The 24,475-nt window shown below is 50.4% G+C and overlaps 1 protein-coding gene across 1 annotated transcript in view; it reads right to left on the minus strand.

Annotated features, from left to right (window-relative positions):
• Window positions 1-24,475, minus strand: part of doc2b (double C2-like domains, beta) — a 129,185-nt gene that overhangs the window by 65,187 nt on the left and 39,523 nt on the right. The window contains exons 7-8 of the mRNA XM_066695538.1: window positions 21,171-21,374; window positions 20,842-21,033 (exon numbers count right to left, since the gene is read on the minus strand). Of these exons, the coding sequence (XP_066551635.1) occupies window positions 20,842-21,033; window positions 21,171-21,374 (396 nt within the window). The remainder of the gene's footprint in view (window positions 1-20,841; window positions 21,034-21,170; window positions 21,375-24,475) is intronic.

The raw sequence follows: 24,475 nt of genomic DNA on the forward strand, positions 1-24,475 counted from the left end.
GCTCGATACTCGGCTCATGTTAGATTCACTTCAGGTTTTCTGCTCCGATTCCTCTGCGGCTGCAAAACTGCAGCTGAAAATTATGAGTGGAGCTTTCAAAGTCTAACGGTCCCGACCCAAACCGCCCTGACCGGACAGAACCTGGTGGGAAAGTGTATCAATAAAATATTACAGGTCACTGCAGCATGTACTGTAAATAAAGATCGACCCTGTTAATGAATAATATCACGATCCCGAGTTTCTGTACCGCAGCGGAATCGTTTGTCCATTTCAGTGACTGGTAAGTGACATCAGAAAGTGTCCAATGGAGAGGAGCCCATTCGCCTGGAAAAGCTCCTCTGGTTTGATGTGGTCGATGCCTTTCATGATTTTGAATAACATAGTAATAAAGTGATGCTTTATTACTGTGTTATTCCTCGACTGTTACTACATTATTACTTGTCCACTGAGTACCGGCCGAGCAATAACAACCTGGTTCCCACAGCTGTGCAGGAAGGAACAACTGAAATATAGCGAGTGTTCAGATTCACAAACGGGGCCCCAGGGCACTGAAGTGTTCAGAAGCCGCTGGTGAAAACTGTTCAAAGACTGAATTTAAACATCCTTGGCCACAGGCAGCCGTTAGGTATAATTCCCGGCCCGAGGCTGCTTCTACAGCAGCCCAGGCACTGCCCTGCCCGGAGGATGCTGCTCTCTGATCAGGAGCTCCTGGATGTCTTTGCCGCCTCAACCTCCTGTAACGCAACTCTGTGACTTTACACATAAGGGCTCCAAGGAGACGTTTATTTTTACGTTATGTTTGGAAAATATATTTACATACAAGATAAATTAGTCAGATTTAATTCTGCCCTGTTGAGGATTACGGCCCCCCGGGACGCGAGATACAGAAAGGCGCGGCTAAACGAAGCTCAGGAGCTATAATGTCGGCTTTTCAGTGCCGATCAAATAAATCACGGGCGTTGAGAGGAGTGATCAGCACCAGGTAGAGCAATGTTGTCCGAGTCACCATCCCCCGAGACGTCCCTCTTCTCTCCCTCGGGTTTAACAACAGCAGCCCTGTCTCTACCTGCTCTGCCTGCCTCTGATGAGCTGGAGCGCCGCACATGTCTTTAATCGCTTATTCAATTATTCAGAGAACAAATCAAACAAGTCTTCACCGCACTGGCAGCTTCCTGCGTCTTTTGTTGCGGCTCCAGCTACCCGGCATGGTCCGCTGACACAATCAAGACTCCTGGGCTCGAGGAGACTTGCATCAGCCCCTGCGTAGAGTTTCACAAACCCATCGAGGGCCTGACAGGAACGAGACACTCAGGTGTCTCAATTGTCCTGCTTTGTTGTCTTTCATGGCTATGTCTTCACCGTTTTCCTTCTTCTTCCTGAGAAGTGAAAGGTGAAGGACACCAGCTCTTTGAGTTTGCTCCTGGGTGTGAAGAGCTCGATCGATGCTGGCGACAGGGACGTGCGTCAGTGCTCCTGGATACAGCGATGACGGAGCAGCGCGCAGGGCTGATGGAGGCTGCAGGCCCACTGCCACACTGCGTGGTCGAAGGAGAGCAAGGCCAGGCTGCTGCCTGCGCATGAAATGCCTTCACATGCCTTTGTTTAAGGTCGTCTTTTGTGCGGAGCCCATAGAGTGCGTCCCACACAGCCCCGATCCTTTCAGATGCGATCTTTTCCCAGATTTGGGATTAATTGAATGAACTGTGAGGAAGAATTAAATGAATTCATAATTAAAATTACAAAACGCTCAAAGCGCACGGATGTCAGGATGACTCTGAAACAGTGCAGGCAAATACTGTCACTGTCTGCAGCGTGGAATGCATTTGCAAAGTATGCAAAATCGTGTTTTAGCTTCTGCGATTCTCTATTTTCAGGGTATTTTTTGAGGATAGGGGACGTGTTTGACAATCTAGGCTTCAGCCAAAAACAAGCCACACCTTTTGTGGCCCGAGCCGTTGCCACCACTTCTCTGGGCGGCTCCGAGCAGCTCTGAATCCTGCCGATCCGCCTGGCAAGGACCGGTCATCGGTTCTGTGTCATTCAGACTGAACATGTCCGATCCATGTGTGCAAACATTGTCTGTGAGCAGCTCGTTGTCTGAGCTTCTGAGAGGATTAGGTGCCTCTTCCCTCTCTCCCATTCCCTGCCACTCTCCCTCTCCCTACCTCTCCCCCCCTCCCTCTCTCCCTCTCCCAAAGCCTCTCTGCCTCTCTCTCCCTACCTTTCTGACTCTCTCTCCCATTCCGTGCCTCTCTCCCTCTTTCTGCCCCCTTTCTCTGCTGCTCTCTCCTTCTCTGCCTCTTTCCCTCTGTCTCTCCCAAAGCCTCTCTCTCACCCTCCCTCCGACCCTCTTTCTGTCCCCCTCTCCCTGCCACTCTCTCTCAACCCCCCTCCTTCTTTCCCTGCCTCTTTCCCTCTGCCTCTCTCAGACACAAAAAGACTTCCCGGGCTGCAGTTTTCTTCCCCTCCTGATTTCCCGGACTCCTCGGGCCTGAGACAGGCTTGACGGCAGTAACTCGATTTCAACGGCTCTGTTCAGGCTCAGGATGGAAAGACGTACCGAGCCATTCAAGCTCTAATTGGACTAACGAAGTGAAAAAGCTGATTTTGAAAAGGAGGACGAGATGCAGATAAACTTAAAGGCACAGCGCAGCATTATTGGAGTATAGGAGCAGAGTATGAGAGTGGAGTAGAGTAGAGAGGTAGAGGAGTAGAGTATGAGAGTGGAGTAGGGTATGTGGAGGGTAGCGTATGAGAGTGGAGTACAGTAGAAAGCACGTGTTGGCTCATCACCAGGGGAGAGGGACACGGATTATCACGGATTATTCTTTCAAATAAAGCCATGGGTTACAGTGCCAGACGTGTTCAAAGCGCAAGTCACCCTGTGTGTTAAAACACGGCAGATCAGTCCAGTGAGGTCGTACAGGGGCGGGGAGGGACAATTAAGATGAGAGAACCAGAAAGAGAAAAAGGAGATCAGGACGCTGCACAGCCCGAGCTCTGAGATATCGCACAGTATTACTGCAGGCGCCGTACGATACCGCTTCCTCAGATTCCCCTTTCAAAATATATGATCACCCTGATAAAGAACAAATAAATAAATAATAAACCTGCGGGACTGTCTCGTGTATTGCTTTTCAAGGCCTGCAGAATGTGATTACTGTGCGATACTGCAGCGCGTGTCCTGCCAGGCTGTCGATATCCGCTCTCTGTTCTCTACATTTACTGAAAACACACAGCGACGCCCCGATGCCCCCTGCATGCCACACAGAGATGACAACTCGCACAATAAACACCACGATCCCCTGCCAACCGCACAGCACCCCCGACTCCTCCACACACAAAACCTCCGCCTGAAAACCGGCTAATTGACATCTAACTCTCACTCGTGCATCTTATTCACGTATCCTTTAAGGGCTCGGCTTTGTGGGTTAAAGAAGAAACAAAGAACAAAAAACGCATCTCCACGGGAGACATAATGTTTTAAAAAATGCCTCTTTATAATTGCTTCCCCTGAAGCTGCCGGAGCTACAAGCGCACTGGCGCATCCCATCCCGCCCTCCTGACCTGAATTACAAGCGCTATAATCGAAACCTCGCTGGGGTGCCGAAACGCGTTTTAACTGAGAAGTTACACTTTGTTTTAAAAACTCGATAGAACAATTCAAATTAAAAAACGATCAGTAACATCCTGGACACTTTTCCTGCCGTCCAGTGTCAGTAAACCAGTAACAACTCAAACGTGAAACCGCCTGTCCTTTAATGTTGCAAAACAAACGCTGGAAATGAAAATGAGTTTAGAGTGTTTGTGTAGCTAAACTGTGAACGCACGGCTTTAAATGCAATTTGCCCCTAATGAAACTTTTGTTTAAAGAACTTAAGGCATTATACAAAGTTTTCGAAACGCAGTCGTTTATTAAGCTTATCAAGCCTCTCTCCGTAAAAGCAAGCAAGAAATAAATGGTTTAAGCTTTTGTCACTGGGAGCCACTGATGCATGCAATTCAACGCCAAGAGAGATTGCAGCGTTTATTTCCCCAGACGCTGACAGAGAGAGAGAGAGAGAGACTTCAATAAACCCACAGGGAACGTTATCAAGACTAAAGCGACTTGAAATAGAAAAAGAAATGACTTGGCCGGTCTGAAGACAACTCCCCTTCTCCCACGAGCGCCGGCCGGATTGCAAGAAACAGGAACGTAATTTATTTATTTAATTTTTTCAGGCATACCAATTTTCATGCACAACCGTATCAAACATGAATGGAGGAGCCGCGTTGCCTGCCTGTGTGGTGCAGAGCTCCCGTCGGCCGCCTGCTTTAACCGAAATATCCCGTCCTTTTCAAGAACAGATGAAAAAACCTGTCACACATTTTGCAGTCAAATTAATAAATAAAACTGAACCGCTCTGCTCTTTGCAATGCAATAACAGTTGTGTCACGCTGCTTTTCAGCACTCAGACACTCTTCTATTTTCTTCTTATTCTACGCAAAGGCAGAGAGAGGCGCTTTCTCCTATAAAAAAATCTATTTACCTCTTAGACGAGCCGAATTTCCAACATCTTAACATAATCAAGCGTCCAGGGAACGCAAACCCGCGGAACAATTGCAATTTTCCATTTCCAGCTCAGAACCCGCCGAGTTTGTCCTGGGAGGGGCGGCATAATGAAGTGTAATAGCAATTTATAATTCTGGATTAAAAGCGATGAGGCTGTGCCAACGCGACGGCCTTTCAGCTCCATTATTTGATTAAAGCAAAATAGTGATCGTAATGTCGTAGGGAAAGGGCTTTAAATAAGGGGAGATGGTGCCAGCCGCTCAGCCTTGGAAATCTGATGGAGAATAAAGCCGCGGACGGGTCTCAGTGAAAGCTATACTTCACGACTCTCCGCTTAGCGCTGCTAAGAAAGATCCACGGCTGGAGCACAAGGACCTTGACGATGGCTGGTAAGGTGCTGGTCGTAAAGGCCATCTTCTTCCCGATACTCCTCTACGTAGGAATGATCTTCCCCCCAGACAAGGTTGTCGCAAAACTAGTGACCAGGATTATATTTCGGGTTTGTCTGGGGGAGCAAAATGGAGAGGCTGAAGAGAGTTCAAATGGTGAAGGGTACCCTGGATGGAGGCAGGGGGGTCCCGGACGTAGTGCGGCTGATAAAGGCGCAGGGGCTGGCCTATGTGGTCAAGAACATCCAGGCTGCTGGCAAGAAAGTGAGTTTTATGAACCGCTTCTACTTTGCCAGCAGCCTGAGACCATTCGGCCTCTGCGCCATGGACAACACCAGGCCGCACTCGTGGGATCCCCTGCCATTCTACAGGGCGCTCCGAGCCTTTGCCCTCGAAGTAGGCCTCCATAAAGTCGTCGTCTATTCAATAAGCAGGAGCTGGACCCGATTGTCATCGCGCGGAGGGGCATGGTGCTTCTGAGGGACTACGTCAATCTGGAGGTCCATCAGAGGGGCAAGGAGGAAGCCTATAAGAACTGGCATATACAAGATCTGGGGGAGCTCAGGGTCCCATGATGGGACCCACCTCCGGGGATGGTCAGTTCCCCCTGCTGGAGCCCGAGTCCAAGATCTTTTAACCCTTTTATGAATGATTGCTTTTTAAAATGACTTTTAAAAATGAATTTTAACTGTTTTTAAAGATTTAGTTGTTTTTAAAACACTAATTGTTTAGTTTTTTTTTTGGTTTAGTTTTGTTTTATTCTTTTGTCAAATACATTGACCGTATTGTATTTAATTTTAAATGCATTGGACCGTTTTGGTTTGTTTTTTATTTTTACCTTTTTAATTGTTTCTTTATTTTGTCCAGTGCATTTTCAGTTATTTTCAATGTATTTGACTTTTATGTTGGTAGCAGTTTGCTTTAATCACGTTTGTTTTGTGCACTTGTTTATTTGAAGTTTAGTATTTTGTTTTCGTTAAATCACAAAGATTTAATTTTTTTTAGGTGATTTTAAGAATTGATTTAAAAAAAAAATTAATCATGAGTATTAAAATTTGTTTTGAATGTTTTTTATTGTAAATGTAAAATACTTCTACCAATAAAACAGTATTTCTTTAGCGCTGCTGAGAGGCGGCCTTTGTTTCCAGGGTTTCATCTGAATGCGGATCATAAGTTGCTCGATCAATAGACTGTGAATGACTGATACATATATATATATTTTTTTAAGCCTTTCATGTCCAATCAGTCAACCCCAGATCGGTGCCGTTAACGAGGCACCACTGCATCTTGATACCTCACAACCCCATGAGATAGTCCAGCTGGGGGGTGTGAGTCGCAGTATAAGAAACACAAATCCAGATGGGCAGGAAATCCACCCGTCAGGCACAGGAGTCCTGGCCGTTGCCTCAGTCCTGTTGAAGGGCAATTTCCCAGAACGATTTTCTCAATCGCTGCACTATTTGCGGTGCCTCTGAGTGCCGGTGTGTTTTATTGGAAGCTGTTTCTATTCCTGTCTCCGGTTTTAACGACAATTTTAACTCGCTGCCAATAACACAATTGCATTAGGTTCCCGTAATGCCCACCGTCAGTAACTGAGCCGCGCTTCTGACAGGGCCGCCTGGGAGCCGGCTGCGCTCTGGGCCTGTGAAGCCCAAGGACGGCAGGGTTGCCCGTCCGCGGTGACCTCCCCCCCCACATGCCGCCATCCGCCCGCTCGTGGGTCAGGACGCTCGCGGGGCTCGGGAAACAAACGCTCGGCGTAATCGAACACGAAGCGCACCGGAGCGCAATCTGTATTACAATAGGCCCTGATTGTTTTATTTATTTGATCAGCGTGCGATGAATCATTTATCATCCGTCGCCACTGAAACGCTCTCCTCCCGATGCACAGAGGACAAACCCGTCTCCCCTGGCGGCTGCCAAACACTGGGGACTCAAAGGGAGAGGTTGGGAGAAAGAAAAACTGCAGCTCGAGGTGCTGAAAGCAATTCAAACACTTTATGCTTCACACAGCAGACAAAACACACACACACAGGGAGGTGATGCAAGAGCTGTAACACACTGAGAGCGTGTCTGTGCGCGCGACACAGACAACAAAGACGCTGCTCGTAGGGCGCCTTCATCTTTTCAAACGCTTCCAGCTCCGACCCGACTGCCTCCCGAAACTCCGGCACCGAGCGCGGAGAGATCGCTCCTGTGGTCACGTCTGAAAGCCGAGTCAAGGATACTGGGGTTTTCTGCACAAGAGCCTGGACCCGCAATCTCACCAGGCGGAGGAGAGAAAACAACAGCCAGGGGACAGTATTGCGCAGCACACAGTGGCACGTTATAGAGCATCAGAAATGCCATTGAGCAAATAATGAGACACCCGGTTCATCTACGATGTGTGCGTCTGTTGCATCCTCTTAATGTGACTCCAGGGGACAGAGCAGCAGACTCTTATAATTAACAGGACCAGACCACCATGTGACCAAGCGCAGAGGAGCGAGGTGAGAGACACCGACCTAACGGGCACTGCAGCTTCGACAAACAAGAAACGATCGGAGGGGATAGGCGGAGTAGAGACGGCGAGAGGGGCTCTGGCTGCAGCGTTCTCTGGACGTCTTCAAGAGGCCAGTCTGGCACCTACAGCCAGCCTGCAATATCTGCGGCCATCTGGACTGGAGGCTCTGACGGCGCTGCCGCCCCACAGAGATGCGCGGCTGCCTGTTTGTGCCAGCTGGCATGTGCCCACCGCCCCCACACCAGGCTGCCCACTGGCGCTCTGTCAGTTGGGGGAATCCCACACAGACGGGCCGAGCTGGACAGTAACATCAGAACGGCACTGGGCAAATAGTCCTCAGACACCAGGGGCTGCCCACGAAATGCAGGCTTCCTCTGGGAAAAGGCTGGATTCACCAGGAGATGGACAACCGGAGCCAAGCTGCAGCTTTTTTTTGCTATATGTTGCTCGGCTCCGCTGACTGTGGCCTGCTGTGCCGTGGGCGCGCCCTGCTGACCTCGCGGTGCCACGGGGAGGGGCGTGAGACCCGGTTGCGTCTCATCAGTGTCACACTGAGCGGAGAGACACCGACCCCACAGAGACACCTGGGGTAACAGCGCCACTCAGAAGCCGGTCTGTGTCATCAGCGCTCAGTCAGGGATGAGTCACCGCACACAGACTGCAGGTACGTGTCTAAAAATGAAACTGAGATCTCACTTCTCTCAGCCCCGTCTTTGTCTGCACCAGAACCCGGGTTTATAACGGAGGGAACCGAACAACAAACACTAACACATTTCTCCTGACTTATAGAAAGCAAGATTCTCCATCACAACTTTATTATTCGGTTCCCTAGCCAGGCCCTGGCAGGAGAAAAGAAACAGACTTCAGATCTGACAGCAGCCAACGAACCACAGCGTGTGCCTCGCGCTTGTGTGGTTTCTCGGTCTGGGACCGGCCCGGTGGTTCTCTCAGCGGTTCCTCTCTGCGGCTGCTCTTCATCAAGCGAAGTGTTCAGTTGGCACCGCCGGTTATACCAACAATGGACCCCAAAAACACGGCGAACAAAGAAAGCCTGATAAACACACTCGGCAGCTGACAAAGGAGAGGACGTCGCCAGTAACCTTGATGAATCTCAATAAATAATTAACCAATACTGGAGGTAACACTGCGGCTCAATCATTGCCGGCGAGACACAATGCCACATGATTGCAAATTGCAGATACGCGCCGACACTGAGGCGCACTCGTACAGGTCTGTGCGTCCTGCGCTGCTCCAACCCTCATGAATCGCACTCGACAAAACCCGGCGCAATCAGCGGCGCCTTCGAGAAGTCCTGGCAAGTCAATCACAGCCCCAGCGCCGGGACATTAATCTCGCCGGCTGCCTGGAAATATCACCATCCTGGAGGGAACCCACAGGCAGGAGGGGATCCTGAGCTAAAAATGCGACACCTGTGTCTAAGCAACCGCGCTCTCACCCACGCCGAGGCCCGTTCCGAGGAGAGCGTTGCTCCCGAGAAAACCCGCTTTCACGAGCTGCCGGGGGAGCCACTCAAATAAACAGACACACAAACACACAGAGGCGCTGCGAACCGCGCTTGGGCCTCTTCCAGAAACGCAGAGTCTGTTCCCCGACGCGCCTGCTGAGCGTCTCGGCCATGGGGAGTGGTTTTATTATTGTGCGATCAGGTCCTGGTGCCACCTCACCTCTCAAACAAATCTGTGGTTTTGCTTTATATACTGTATAGATCTATAACTGTATATACTATAAAAAGAACCGATTGGCTGGTTAAAAGTGAACTAGACTCTCTGTCAGTCTGAAGGCTGAAGTGACCCGTGTAACTGAGCGATACCGCTGGAATCTTTGTTGTTTCTTACATCGATAACCGTATTAGCAGATTAAGCAGATTATGAACAGTTTCGGCTTCATTTCGGATGCTAAACTGCACAATCTGCCCTCGGCGCAAAATCAAGCACAACATTAACAAATTGTTGTTGTTGTTTCTTGTCTTCAACTTTCAGAAAAGGTTCAGAGACGAGGAGTCAGAACAGTTTCTGAAGCCCTTTCTGTTTCTAGTGGCTCCAGGACTCCTTTCACCGACCTTCACAGAACTCAATCTAATTACGAGGAAACAGCCTCCGATACTATAAAAGGAAGGGACTGCCTTCAGTGAAAAAAAGGCAGCGAAAGCAGTCTGTTTGTTTACAACGCCCCCACTATGCCAGACAACAACTGCGCAGCTGTCTCTGGGGGCCACAGTGTGGATGTGTACCTGCCTCTCGTTTCTCTATGAGGAATTCTCCACCTCCGGACCCCCATCTGTAGCGGTTCTGGGTGACAGAGCTGGCTCACAATGTGCCGCATCGCCCGGGTCGTTGCTCACCATGACAGATGCGTTTCTCAAGTCACCGTCCTCTGCCCGCGTCAGCCTCCGCTCGCTCGCTCTCTCTCTCTCTCTCTCCCTCCTTCCCTCCCTCCCGTGCAGTTCGAGCATCGCCCCCATCTCACCCTGCCATCGAGGGGCGCGTCAATCCCAACCGCCATAAAAAGAGAGAGATAATTGTGAAATAAATCAGAGACGGGGCAATCATGCCTTGAAGCTCGCTGCGCCGCCTGGATAACAGACAGGCCAAACAGTCAGCACACTGCTTCATTCCGCGCTGCTCGTGATTTAGGAGTCGGTCCTTGTGGGAGATACCTCTGTTTATTCACTCGGGATGTGTCCACCGGTTTGTGACAGTCGAAATTTACAACTGCGTCTCGCATGTGTGTGACCGCTCTGTCACCGAGCAGCCGTCCGGAGGGCAGCGAGGGGGTCGGGTCAGGCGATATCTTGAACCGCTGCCAGTGCGATTCCTCTCGCCCGTCTCGGTGCCCCCGGCAGGAGCGCGAGGAGATGCATGTGCCCTGTGTGGCGCGTCCCCGGTGTCACAGCGGGAGGCCGAGCTGGTACAGGTTGCACCAAATGATATGCATGAAGAGACGCCAGTTCGAAGGCCGGACAGAGGACCACGAGTATTTTATTATGACTACAATTAGGTGGCAGTGAGAAGGGAAGGGAAGGGAAAAGGGGATGAATTATAACGTGAGCAAAAAAGTGCAAGATGATAACTGAGAAAAATCCAGTATCTGGTTCCGGTATTTCTACTAACTGAAGATTGGAGATCGGTCTGAGGATGCGGCGGCGCTCTCAGCCAGCACGACGCGCCGGAAGGACACATTTCAGTTCTTGTTTTTTGACAGTCAAGTAACCATACAACACGGCAGGAACCTCGATCCTATCTGTGGAGATTAAAACGAACAGGGATGAGCCCTACGCTCACAAGGGCACACCTGCCAGAGATGAGTGTTTTTCTGCATCATGTCATCCAGGCTGTCACAGCCCAGCACCCCGGTGAGACCCACTGTCAGCCACGGGCATCGCCAGGAGGCCATCGCACGGGCTCAGATTGATAGAAATACTCCGTGTTTTACTCCAGCTGTGTTTCCCGTGTGGAGATGAAACACGGGGACAGTTGTTCTCTAGTTGAGGCAGAGACAGTTAATGAGAAATAAAACCTGCTCTGGCCAATTGCTGGAGTGCAGTTAAACCCTGCTGTAACACACACTGCTGTCACTCGACAAACTGCAGCCGTTTCAGCTTCCAGGAGCATCTAAGCCCAAAAGCACCAATAAAATAGATATTAATCCAGCTTTATCTCCTGAAATACCAAGGACCGGGTGAATAAAACACTCTGGCACCTCACACTGAAAACTCCGAACATCAAACCTAAAAGAACAACAACTTTATTTTCACGGAGGCCTTTTAAAATCCTCCGATCTAATTGAAAACTCTCTCCTCCTCGCTCTTTAATAAAGGCCTGGATTTCAGGATTGGTGTTTAGGTGTCGGGCTCAGCGCAGACACGACTCCACGGATTTATTCTGGGTTTGGGGACGTTGATGCCGGGATCTCTGTCCTACCGAGAAAACCCAGCTAATTAGAGATATTTTTCATTTCTGAGGTGGACTAGAAGCAGTAACTGCCATCTGGTGTCTCACGGCATGGAGTCACAGACGTGGCGGCGAGGAAATCACTCACACCGGTGCTTGTGCACAACCCCAGCATGCAAACCACCATCACCTCGGCCTGGCAGGCAAACCTCCAGAGACTGCAACACTGCCATTTATCCCCACTGGGCTTATACTCAATTTACACAGGGATCAACCACAACACGGCACTGCGGCAAAGTGGCATTCGTCTCCCGGCCCGGCTTAGGAATTCACTAAGTGCTTCGCGGTGGTGTTTTTAATCTTGTGTTGGACATGTTTAAGTCCCACGCAGAGCTGCTCTCCGGCTATCCTGTCAGTCAACGGGATGATGATGAGAGAAAAAGAGTCGGGGAAATAACCATTATATTTATTTATCTCTTATGGATTGGTTTTGTCTCTGGTGATGGGCTGAGGAATCACCCGTTGCCGGCTTGTTTTTAGGGAAATCTCAGGAAAGGGGGCGATACCTCAGCCCATCACTCCCTCTCAGGGGTAACCGAGGTGCGGAAAGCACTAAATCGCACAGAGGGGGCCGAGAGGAGAGCTGCGCAACGTCTCCCGTCTTTAATTTGATGGACGGAGACAGCGGACAATACGACGCACAATATGTTAATGGGTGTTCAGACTGTTAATCTTCACCAGCTATCAGAGGAGAGGAAATGGATACAGCAGCAGACAACAGACATCAGCGTTCGCCACAGAGACCAGCGTCCAGCGACGGGCTGAAGCAGACCGAGCGCCTCCCTGAGACATAATCACAGAGCAACGGCCTCTGAGGAAACATCTTCCACTAATACATAATCACAGCTCTGAGTGGGAGATTAGTACAGGGTCCGCCCGGGGAGGCGAAGGGTTAAATGGCAGTCATCTAATTCGCATTTGATCCAAACCAACCAGACTTATTCCAGGTCTGAAGGGAATGTCCTACTGAGAGACTGAGGAACTGAACCTTTTCACCCTGGAACAGAGGAGACTACGTGGGGACATGATCCAAGTCTTCAAAATCATGAAAGGCATCGACCACATCAAACCAGAGGAGCTTTTCCAGATCAGCAGGGACACACGCACCCGGGGACACAAATGGAAATTAGACAATTTGGGAACATTCAAAACAGACTGGATAGGATCCTTGGATCAGTTAGTTATTAATGGACACCAAACGAGCACGATGGGGCGAATGGGCTCCTCTTGTTTGGACACTCTCTTATATTCTTAAACGCATCATTAAACCACCGTCCTTGACAGGTCAGAAGACTCTTCCCCTCCCTCAGACCCTGGCGCGCTCTTTTTCTGTGCCGATCCCGCTGTGTGATGACAGCCCCCCCACCGTGTTGCTCCGGTATCTGACCTGCCCCCTCCATTGAGCTGCTTCCTTTTCCAATAAAGCCGGCTGTATTTATGTGCCTGGCTCTGCAGCGCCTGATTGCACTGGTCTCCGCCACACTAATCGACACTGTAGCGACAGACCGTATTTATTTGTTTACTCGCTCCGTCTCCTCGTGGCTGATAAACGTCCCTGAAGCAGCAATAACTTCGGTCCGTACATGAAGGCCCCGGTCAATACGGGTTCATTAGGGGTGCCGATACATTCCTCAGGATTGTTCCAGCGAATATAAATGTCAAACACTTTGGTGTTAAAGCACAACAACACAGTTAATCACCGAAAAGCCAGATTGCCCACCTGATTAACTGCTACGAAGAAGATATTATCTGAACATTATTGCTGGTAATTTTATTTATTTTTATTTTTACCTGTATAATTTATTACTGTAGAATCTGCACTATAAATTAGTAAAAATGAGAACATCTACATTATTAAACTGGACTGAAGAATAAAGCAGGATTTCTCCTCCCTCAGAGAAGACCCCCAGAAGTGTAAGGACCGGCCTGAACGCAGCGCACGTAGGTGCCTGGCCCACGGAGATAATTAACGAGGCTGTGTCATTGTTTACGTTCCCGGGGCTCCCATACGTTCTGATGAATGACTGGACCGGATTGCATATGCATGAGGCGATCGATTGGTAATGTCGAGCACAAGTGATGATCCCTCAGTCCTGCAGAGAGCCCTGCATTCGAATACATGCAGCGTCAGCTCTGCGTTACAGAAACTTCCCCAGGCGACAGGCGACTCTTATCCCTGCTGCTCGTATCTGCTCCTACATTCACAGAGTCGCACAGCAGGGTGCGGACAGGGATGAGCGGGGGGCCGACACAGAGCTGCTGGGGTTTGAAGACACCCGCTCTCCTGCAGATCGATCTGCCCTGAGCCCAGTGCCGGCTGTGTGGGGCAGCGCATGGCTTCCTGGCACACGGTAACCCTGCGTCTCTTCATCACAGTTACACAATGCCCACCCCTCTCTCTAACAGTGCGTCTGCGTTCACTGATTTATTTCTTTACTCTCGATGTAATTTGCATGCTGGTCAGCCGAGTGCCGCTCTGCCGTCACCACGATTAAATGGGATCGTTAATAAAGCCCAGCCGGTACGTCAGCCTTCCCCGGCTTCTCTCCGCACATGGAAATGGTTAATTATCTTAATTGAATTTGAAATAACTTACACAATAAATTGGCACCTATTAGTTCCCCTCTAATCCCGTCTTCTTACAGTCATTTCTGCTTCATTTTAATTCCTGACAAAAACCCTCTCTGCATCCGGTGCGACTGTGGCACGACCGGGGCCAGAAGTGCCGTATCGTATCCACAGTGCATTCCTCTCACACGCTGCTGAATAAACAGACACACTGAATCAGAATCACAGCCAGGGTTCAGATGCTGAGGACGATCGCTGTGAAAAGAGACAAAATTCCTGAAATGGACCACAGAGAGGGAACAGCGCATGGCGGCTGGCGGGAGGACCATGGCGGTCATTTCCGTCTGTCATGCTGTTCAGAACCAAAACAATCTTGACCTTTATGAGGCCTAACACGCCACCATGGCCCACTGTTCGATACCCAGACTGCAGGCATTGCAGTTCAGAGGGTCGCCATGCGCGGAGAAGAGCAGAGACATTTAATAACATCCAAGAGCTCATAAACCTCACCTCTGCTGCGATTCCCACTCTCGATATTAAAGCACGGCATTAGAAATTCAAATTGGAGCGACAGGGAGACGGATGGTAAATCCCCCCGTGAGAGAATTCATGAGGAGTCGTCCATTCAGTGTTTAATCTGTACAGCAGCATTCTGGACAAGACAGACTCCCGGAGGAAGAGGCCGTGCAGGACTTAAAAACATGATCGAACACTTATTCACACTCAGCCACTGTGCAAGGAACAGCTTTGTGTTCATTTCTATCCATTTTGTATTGCTTTCATTGAGGCGATTCTGCTGGAATAGTTTATTAACAAAGCAACATCAACAAGTCACCGAGGGACACACGCACCAGTGTGAGACGACAGTGCGACGGAAACTGTGGATTACCAGGAAACGAGTGTTAAATAATGCACACATCGGAGTAGAGCAGACAAACACGAGAGACCCACATGAAACACACACTGAGCGCAGAGCCACACGACACACACGCGCTCTGAGTGCAGAGCCACACGACACACACAGGTCCCGGTTGCACCTTGTGGCACCGGCAGGCTGCTTCATGTCGCTTTAAGGGCTGATGCTCAGAGCAGGACCTGCATCCTCTCGCCTCCTCTCAGCTCTGCAGCCGCCTGCTAATGCGATTATATTTATGTCATTCGTTTTCTGAGTGGCTGGAGTGTAATTAAGTGCAATTAACGACAGATACACACGGTACAATTGACTGCACTGTCTGGGCTTGGGTTAATTTGCCGCTACAGGAGAAGTGACTGGTGACAGTGATGTGAGAGCAGAGCTTCAGAGGAATAAGACAACCCCCCCGGTGTGTCCACAGCTCTTCAGCAGGTGAACTTTAGAGACGGCAGCAGGATGTGCATCTTAAGAAAAGCTTCCTCTGCAGCAACACGCAGAATGAGAAGTAGATGGAAACATTGTACGGGGTCTGCGGAATGATGCATGCTGGGATATGGGCTGGATCAGCATCCCAGCAGAGCAATCACACCTGCATCGATCTACCTGTGAGCAGAGGGGTCCCTCGGGGGGCCGCGATAAGAGGAGGTAATTCTGACATCAGTTTAAATGCAAGAACAGATTGATTTCTTATCTTATTGTGTGTGACAGCTGTGTACACCTCCGGCATTAACTCGACTAATGACTCGCCCTTCAATTTCAGTCACCGCAAATCCTTCTTTCTGATGTATCGACGGAATTAACCCCCCCCCCACCTACCATGTAGCGGACAAAGGGAGAATGCTACTAGCCTGCTGCAATATTATTTCAGATCCCAATCAGCTCAGCTCAGTTCTGGATCTGTTTGCATCGTCCCAGAGAGCCGGTTGAGGATGAGATTGTGTCTGTCCTGTGCCTGGCCAGGGGGGGTTGCCACGATGTCCAAGATGAGCTGGATCCCCGGGGACACAAATGGAAATTGGGCTTCAAGGCATTCAAGACAGAAAACATGAGACACTTCTTCACACAGAGAGGTGTCACAATCTGAACAAACTCCCCAGCGATGTGGCTGAAGAGACAATGTGGGAACATTCAAAAACAGACTGGATAGGATCCTTGATCACTTAGTTATTAATGGACACCAGACGAGCACGATGGGTCGAATGGCCTCCTCTAGACTGGATACTGTCTTATGTTCTTATGTTTAAAGCTTCTTACTCCAGGAAGAACAAAACTGTTTCACATGAGACAGAGAAGCAAACACACAGGAGCAAACTCTGACACTGATACAGTTTGGCTGCCTGGCCAGTAAAGCGAACCAACTGGACCAGTCCTCAACCTTCACGCAGTCACTGTAAGACATAGCACAGAGAGGAACATTGCTTTCAATGTCCCGTATAGGGTTCTACTGTAGTAAACCATGGTAAACCCACAGGAAAGTGTAGAAAAGCAAAGCGAAATCACAGGAAAGCATGCGGAGGTATCGGTATCGCTATGACACGAAATGGGCCTTCAAGCGCGTTTCCTGTGTGATGCCAGTCGTAGGACAGCTATAGGAGCTAAACCCCCCTGTCCAGTCCAGTCAGTGTGCTGCGGAGATGCGTGCAGGTTTGCAGGAAGCATCACTGCTAGATTAACGATCTCCACCAGCTTCTGCTCTCCAAGGTTTTATTGCTCGAACATTGTGAGGAAACGTAGGACAGTTCCAGGACTGTTTCTACTGAGCGCGTGCAACAGGAGCGCTGGCGCTGATGGACACAGAGGAGTACTGTCACACCGCCATCGCTCACAAACAATCAATACTGTGACAACACACACAATAGTGCTCTCGTGCCCAGCACCGGAGCGCCAGCTGGGTTTTCACATTGAGGCAGCTGTAAGTCACCCTGGGTAAGGGTGCTTCAAGAATAAACTGTTAAAAACACACTGAAGTACAATACGAGGCCAGGCTGAGCCGACAGGTCTGCCTCCTGATCAAGGCTGCTGTTTTATGGTGGCGTTTCAGTGCCGGGAGCTATAAATTGCCCGTGATGAAGCGAGAGACCCGGAGCGACGGCAGACACGTCTCTCTGCACCGCGGGAGTGTGTGTAATTAATGGCACTTCCGCACCTGGGAAGATATCGACTGACTCGCGATTACACAACCCCCCGGTGCTTCGGTGTAACCCTCACACTGGTGCGTAAGATCTCAGAGTGAAGCACAGCATCGCTGGCACACCTGCAGCTCAAAGATCACCTCCACGAGAAACGGCAGTAAGAGGCTTTTCCTCGGTACACGAGGGTTGCTACATAAGACAATAGGCAGCTGTGTTGTAGAAAACGCTTTTTGTAGGTCCCACAGGAACGCAATAGGCCCCTCCCTCGGTGGGTAGAATTGAAAGAGCATTACTTTCACGTGACCCAATCTGCCGCTTGGCTCAGGAGTGAAACCAGAATAAAGAGCCGCTATGGACATTAGAGACCCTCCAGGAAGGCAGTTTTTCTGATCTGCTGTCTTCATACAGAAAACCATTAAGGATCGGTGTCCATTATTTTAAAAGTCTCACCTTTAAAAAAAAAAAATCTGCATCCGTCTCAACCCTGTAACCGAACACTCAGGTCCCTTCATGTGTGTGACGCCCCCCGGCCTCACAGCAGGTCTGTGTAGAAACGCACCCTCCTGCCAAGGCTGCCGCAGAGATGACAGAGACGATAATCGACGCAGCAGCAAAAATAAAATGTTTTCCTCCACAGCGGTGATAAAAGAGCGGTTATATAAATGTATCAATGTGAAATAAGAAAAAAACACACAAAAGGGTCTCCTGAATGCAAACTTTCAAATGTCAAGGTAACGCAGAGAAAGGAGCGCCGGAGCACGGGGCGGGGGGGTGGGGAGGAGGAGGAGGAGGGCGAGGTGATTCAATGCGGCGACACACAACAGCAATTTACCATCTTTCACCGAAATCAATAGCAAACTGAAAGCCACTTAGTGCCTTACAATCTCCTCCTCAATTATGACAGCTTCTATGAAGCCAGGGCTCACTGTAACACAAGAGAGAGGGGGAGAGGGGGAGAGAGAGAAAGGGGGAGAGGGAGGAAGAGAGAGAGAGAGGGGAAAACAGCTTTAAAAAAAAACTATGACAGAGAGCACTAACGACAACAACAACACAAACAAACGAAACCTAGATATGCGTTACATTAGGACTAGAAATAGCCGAATTAGAGGCCCTCGTCCCGGTTTGAGAGTCAGGGAAACAGTTGCACAAGGAATAAGCGTGACCTCACTTCACTGCACTGAGGGTAAACTCACGGCCTTTCCCACGGGGAGGACTGCGTTAGGAACTGGTGCGTCTCAGTGCCGGGCCCAGCTCGCGTTGGCCCAGCCGTATGGCTCCTGGGCTCTCAGCCTCCTGCCCCACCTCTACCACAAGCCTCCCTGGGGGTCTTTAACTGCCCCAGACAAGCTGCCTGTGTGTGGCAAGACGCCACCACCCACAGCAGTCAGTCACAGGCCAGCCCCGGTCAAACGCACAGCCAATCAAAAAGTCAAGCGGTTGGGCTTTAATACCTCACACACACTGTTGTAGACTCAGCCTCGCCTCTTCCTGCTGTAATCGGGTCAAAGAGCCTGGCATGTGTTTCCCTGAAGAGTTACACCGGCTAATGACGGAGCGGCTGTCACACACCCTCTCGGCGGTTATTAATCAGCGCGGCGCCCCGTCAGTCAGCGAGCCGCTCTCAGTGACGAGGATGTAATCACCAGGTTTCAGCTGGGAGCGGAGGAGCGAGCCGGTGCGGGTTTGATCTCAGAGGCATGTCTTACTTCCTCTCGCGGCGAGGCGAGGGCGTGCCACTCAGACCCGTCTCCACGCGATTCAAACGCTGGCATTGATCGCGTATCAACGCCAATTTCAATTACAAAGCCGTGCCGAAGGAGAACTGAACGGACCTCGTTAAAGCATAGGCCGCGCAGCGATTAGCATCAGATTCCTTCAAGAGACATTAAATCTCTTCAATTGGAGGAGAAGCGTGAGAGACTGGAGTCAGAAGCCCCTGATTGTCAATTAATTGTACATGTGTAGATTTATGAGCTAGACCTTTTTTAATTCCTATATAATAACTGTAATAATGGCATCTTCGCCTCGGCAGCGCTGTGGGTTTCCTACACTGTGACCGAGAGAGCAGGAGGGAGAGCAAGACGGAGGAGAAGAAAGTAAAGGAGTTTAGCATAACCTCTTCAGACATCATAAAGATTCTGGTCACAGGCAAGAAAACGATGTATTTTTTACTATGAATGTCAAGTCACCTTTCTGAAGGAACCCATTAGCTTCAGGCAACCCGGACAAACTGGGCCTGGCCGTGCAAACGAGCACCAATTGGGCAGGAGCAGAGTGAGAGCGGGGGTCCGCGGGGGGCGCGGACAGGGACACGGCCAGCTGTCAGACACATCGGCACAGCCCCCCTGACTGGGCCACCTGCGGTGCCCTCACCTCATCAGCGGCGACAGGAAGGGAGGCTGTAATTAAGTGCAGAGAGCGGCTCTTGGCTCATTCCCGTGGAGGGGATTATAGCGGGGTTGGATCTCGAACCCAGGATGCTCACCTGTGTGTGGAAGCATGTGGCCAGAGCATTATTATTATTTCTATTATTTCTTTCTTGGCAGACACTCCTATCCAGGGCGACTTACAGGATACGTCAATGGTGTAGCATTTCACCAGCATATACAAGCTTTGATTAATATATTTATAAATTCATTTATCTTTGACATTATTTTGCAGGAACCGAGAGACCCCCTCTCGTTGTGTCTGGAGAACTTATCCTCTGAATAAGAACAAACCCACTCCTGGCTCCCCTGCTGCAGCGTTGTGTTGCGATTAATTACACTGTGCTTCATTGTCTACCTTGCTGCGGTGCAGGAGCAACTTCGTACCGATCCCCGAGGGTTTGCAGAAACAGAGATGAAGAAAAATAAAAACAGCGACAGACAGAGAGGGCAGCTCTCGCTGACAGCCGATGCGATCAGAGCGTTAACAGAGAGCGCCGGAGACGCAGCGATCGCACGGGGAGCCAAGAACAGATGTTCGGCCTGTCAGACAAGTAACCAATGAGAGACCAACGATAACAACAAACAAACAAACAAACAGACAAACGACAACAAAGCGAGCTCTACCCGGCCGTCTCTTTCAGGAGAGACGGGATTGTCGGGATATCGTGGCTCCTCTGCCAGGTTTATTCAGCAGCAAAGGGAAACGCCAGACAGATGCAGTTTTGTTTCTGTCAATGTGCTGCTTTGTTTCCTGTGTTGCTCATGTGACAGCAGCTGTAGTATGAGCAGGAGCTGCTGAAGGACAGACGGACACGCCACTGTGATATCTTTAAACCAGGGGTTCCCAAAGTGCGGCCCTCGAGGATGTTTGGTGTGGCCCCCCAGAGTCAACATTCAAACCCGCCGTTTCTGAACCTTGACTATATTTTTACACTTTCTGAACATTTCTGTTACAAATTGCACATTGAAAATAATAAAACAACAATCAAAGTTCATTAATGTTCCCTAACAGAGTAGTATAGGAAATAAAAAGGTATGATTTGGGACTGATTTCGTTTTCATCGGTGGTTCATTTTCTACTATGGCCACCCCATCCCATGCAACCTCCGGAAATTGGCCCTCCATCCCCAGACACCAGGAGAGGAGGCTGCAGCAGCGATGGATAAATCGCCCGGTCCGTTCATATGAAACCCTCACAAACGCGCCCGTGTTGAGTAGTGATTACTCAAGGATTCAGACATGGCAGCTCAGCCCAGTCCTGTCCCCTGCTGCCACACGTCACAGCCAGCTCCTCGTGTCCGACTCCTTCGTGTCTCATCGCATCAGCCCCAGCGCGCCGGACCGACAGGCTGACCGCACGACGAGAGGAGAGGGCAGTACTCACCGGGAGAGGGCCGGCCGGGGTCTGCGTCGCTCTCCTGGGCTTGGGCGTCTCTGGGGCCGCCGTCTGCGGGGGCGAGGACCCCGCTGCAATCGCTGCCCAGGCTGGAGCGGCTGTCCGACGGGGCGGGGCCAGAGGGGACGCTGCCCGGAGTCTTACTGGTCACGCTGGGGGGCGTCGCTGCTGCACCGGACACTGCGATGGAGACAGGCCGTGTTACCCCCCGCACTATGACCTCATGCCTGGAGGGTCCCGGGCTCAAACCCTGCACAGCTGAGTGGTTAAAGGCACACACATTCATTAGAACGGTTATGGATGTGTATTGTGTGCACCTGATGTTCCGCAGTGTTTGCTCTGCAGGCGCTGTGCAGTGTGGGCCTCCACGGCCTCTCGGGGGGCAGTCCGGACCGCAGGGTGCTCCCCCGGCTCTTCATGCGGCTTCCCCTCCCGGGCGGCCTTGGAACCGGCGCTGGAGGCCTTGTCCTCCTGACTGGAGCCGCTCCGCTCAGAGTCACTGTCACTGTCGCTGGACACCACTGGACACAGAGACACAAGAGGACACACAGGCGGTCGAGTCCTGGCTGTGGAAGATAAACTCAAAGCTGCTAACAAATGATCTGCACCAGATCACAGCAGCGCACTGACATTCAAACACTCGTTACTCTAGGGACATATCAAGTGTGTGAGTGTGTGTAAGAGTGTGTAAGTGTGTGTGTGTGTGTGCGCACTGGGTCACATGACACACACGGGAGGGAGAGTCACGGCAATCAGGAAACTCCAGGGTTACCAATATTATGAACACAAGCATACTCTTAATGTAAAAAAAGTAGAGAACGTCTGTCCACAGACACGTGCTCTCACAGGACAGTGTTTCTGTTCTTCACTTTAAACACCGGGAGCCTTTGTCATTCCCGGCAGACGCATCAATGAAGCTGCGTCTCTGTGGAGCTCAGCCCTCGTCTGACTCGTGGACGTGCAGTCGATATTACTCACTACGATCAAACAGGGGCGACAGTCACTTCGTGTCGTCTCATTAACTTGAAAGTCAGGACACTTCACTACTACAGAAGCCCTGAGAGACAGACGTCCCCTCATCACCGCCGCCCCTCGCCTGGCTCTTCTCCCTCGGAGTTAAAACAGCAGGCCACCCCCCCCGCTCCCCGGCCCCCCGTCGCTGTGCTTAATTCAATTCCCGGGGGGGGGGAGACGGAGCGCAGCGGGAGCCCGACCCCAGCTTTACAGACGATTGAAAGTGATTCCAGAACAAGCAGTGTGTCTCACCGAGAACCAAACCAATTCTGCGTCTGCTTGGCCTGTAGCCGGGCACAGTAAGTGCTTGTCATGTCCAATACAGCCGCTGGCGTTACGGGGACGCTGGGAAACGACAGGCAGAGGGAGAGGAATGAGAAAAACCCTGGCTGAGAGGGAAAGACCGAGGCTGCTCTCTGGCGCTCCTGTCGCCCAGCTTCATTACCCTCATCGAGCCGCCCTGCTGTCCGGCGCCCCCCTTGACACGGTGGTCAATATCTCACCACTCGGACAACAGCAAGATTCCCTGCGCTTTCATGGCAATGTTTTGCCGTCATGTTTAAAAACGCGTTCCTTCAGTTTATGACTGTAGTAGCAGCTCCTGCCCAATTAAAATACTAACGGCTCACTGACTTTCCACACATGTATTTTTAGGGATTACACACATTAATAACAAGGGGGCTCTGCCTACTGCGCCTCACTGTAAACCTACAGGATTAGTAAATACGAGTCAGAACACAACCTGCACTTTGGAGGAGAAACAGACAGTATTCCTCTAAAGGACCTGCCTGCAACAGAAACATCTCAATGGAAACACTAGCCGTGCATCTCGTGTGTAAAAGGGGCTTGGGGGGGCAGGGGAATGTAATTCAATTCGGCATTGTTCAGTCATGGCTGAGATGCCGAAACACACTGGCTGGATGGAGCCGGCAGTGAGGGGCTGTGCAATGCAGTGGTGACATTTGAAGCCGGGTGAGGATTGTGTGCACGTGTGGGGAGAGGGGCAGAGAGGACTGGGAACCTCAGAGTCATTACCGCTCATAGAAGCTGGTCAGTGGGCTTTCAGGCCAAGACCACCCCTGCAGACCAGCAACGCCCTTATCTAACTAATCCAAGAGGCACTATACTGCACATCACCCACGTGAAGCTTCCATCTCTGCACTGTTGGGGTTTGAGCCGCACGGAAAGGGTTAAACACGTAAGCTCTCTTGCTGTAAAACTGATCGGTGAATCCTGCCTTCACCCCAAGGCCTGTTCAATGTGATCGATGGCTTCTAATACCTTTTCCAACAGTCGTGCCTCAGCGAGGGCCGGACAGGGTCTGATGGAGTGGTCAGTGACAGCGAGGCGTCTGCCTGTGCAGTTTACACCCCAAACTGTCACCGATTCCGATTTCTCTTCTCTATGTAGCTGTTTGCAGTGTTATTTATTCACTTAGTGTCGCTTATAGATAGAGACAACACCCTATATAACATCTTATATGGCTCCCCCTGCAAGATTTTTCATGCAAATTAGTTATGCAACCGTCTCAGAGGAGCTGCAGCTGAAAGGCCTGCCCCCAAGACGGGAGGGGACGGGAGAGGGGTGGTCTGAGCGATGTCACCCTAACAGACTGAGGAAACCAATGCGCTTTGGAACATCAGTAACAAAACAGTCATTTCAAGAGCGAACAAAAACAGATTTCTTAAAGGCCTCAGCCGGCCTCCAATACGTCCCAATAATCAAGACACAGAAAGAGTTTACTGAGCAGAGCCGACGCCTCGGTGAAGATTGAAGATTTGCTCTCGAAAACTCAATGCAAGTTTAATGTATCGAGTGCACGACTGAGATCGCTTGAATTTAAATGGGGATGGATTTTATTGAACGGGTTTCCTCTTTTGCTGCAGCAGAATTCAGCAACCTCGCATACGAATGCGATCTGCCTGTGAAACAGCAGCCCCTGAAGAGTTTCATACGCCTTCAAACCCCCCCACGCTGCACCAGGCGTCTTGGTTTTAATTCGGGAGGATTTCGTGGAGTGTTTGACGCTACACAGCAGAAAAGGCTTTCTCTTACAGCACAAAAACCAAACTGAGAAACAGAAGCAGCAGGTTTTATCCGTTATTTATTCTGATGAAACAGGGCTTGTTCCTCAGAATACTTCTAAAATGTCAATTTGTCTAGTGAAGCGCAGATTATAACAGCAAGGTTGTGTGGTAAATGAATCGCCGTAATTCAGCCCCCATGCCTTCCTTCACGGCGCCCTCATTGAGGAAGCATCCGGGAGACGCTAACGGCGGGTAATGATCCCGAACGCATCCTCTTATACCGGGGACGAGGGCTGGCGCTGCATGACTGAACTGAATTATCTCCCAAAACTCACTTTTAATCCACTGAAAATGGAAGGCAAAACAAATTGGCTCAATTTCAGTAACTCAACTCCATCGATTGTGTGTTGAGCAGAAATACATTTACTGTGTTTAATTATGGATAAAAAACAGGGCATGTAGCGGGGGGAGGGGGACAGCGCCGGGGCGATATAGATCACAACGAACCCAGAAACATCTCCCAGCCTCTCGCGCTCCGGTCACAGCACACACATAGGAATTATAGGCTAATGGTCAGAGGT

This window comes from Amia ocellicauda, chromosome 22 (genome assembly GCF_036373705.1).
Source record: "Amia ocellicauda isolate fAmiCal2 chromosome 22, fAmiCal2.hap1, whole genome shotgun sequence".
Classification (NCBI taxonomy): Eukaryota; Metazoa; Chordata; class Actinopteri; order Amiiformes; family Amiidae; genus Amia; species Amia ocellicauda.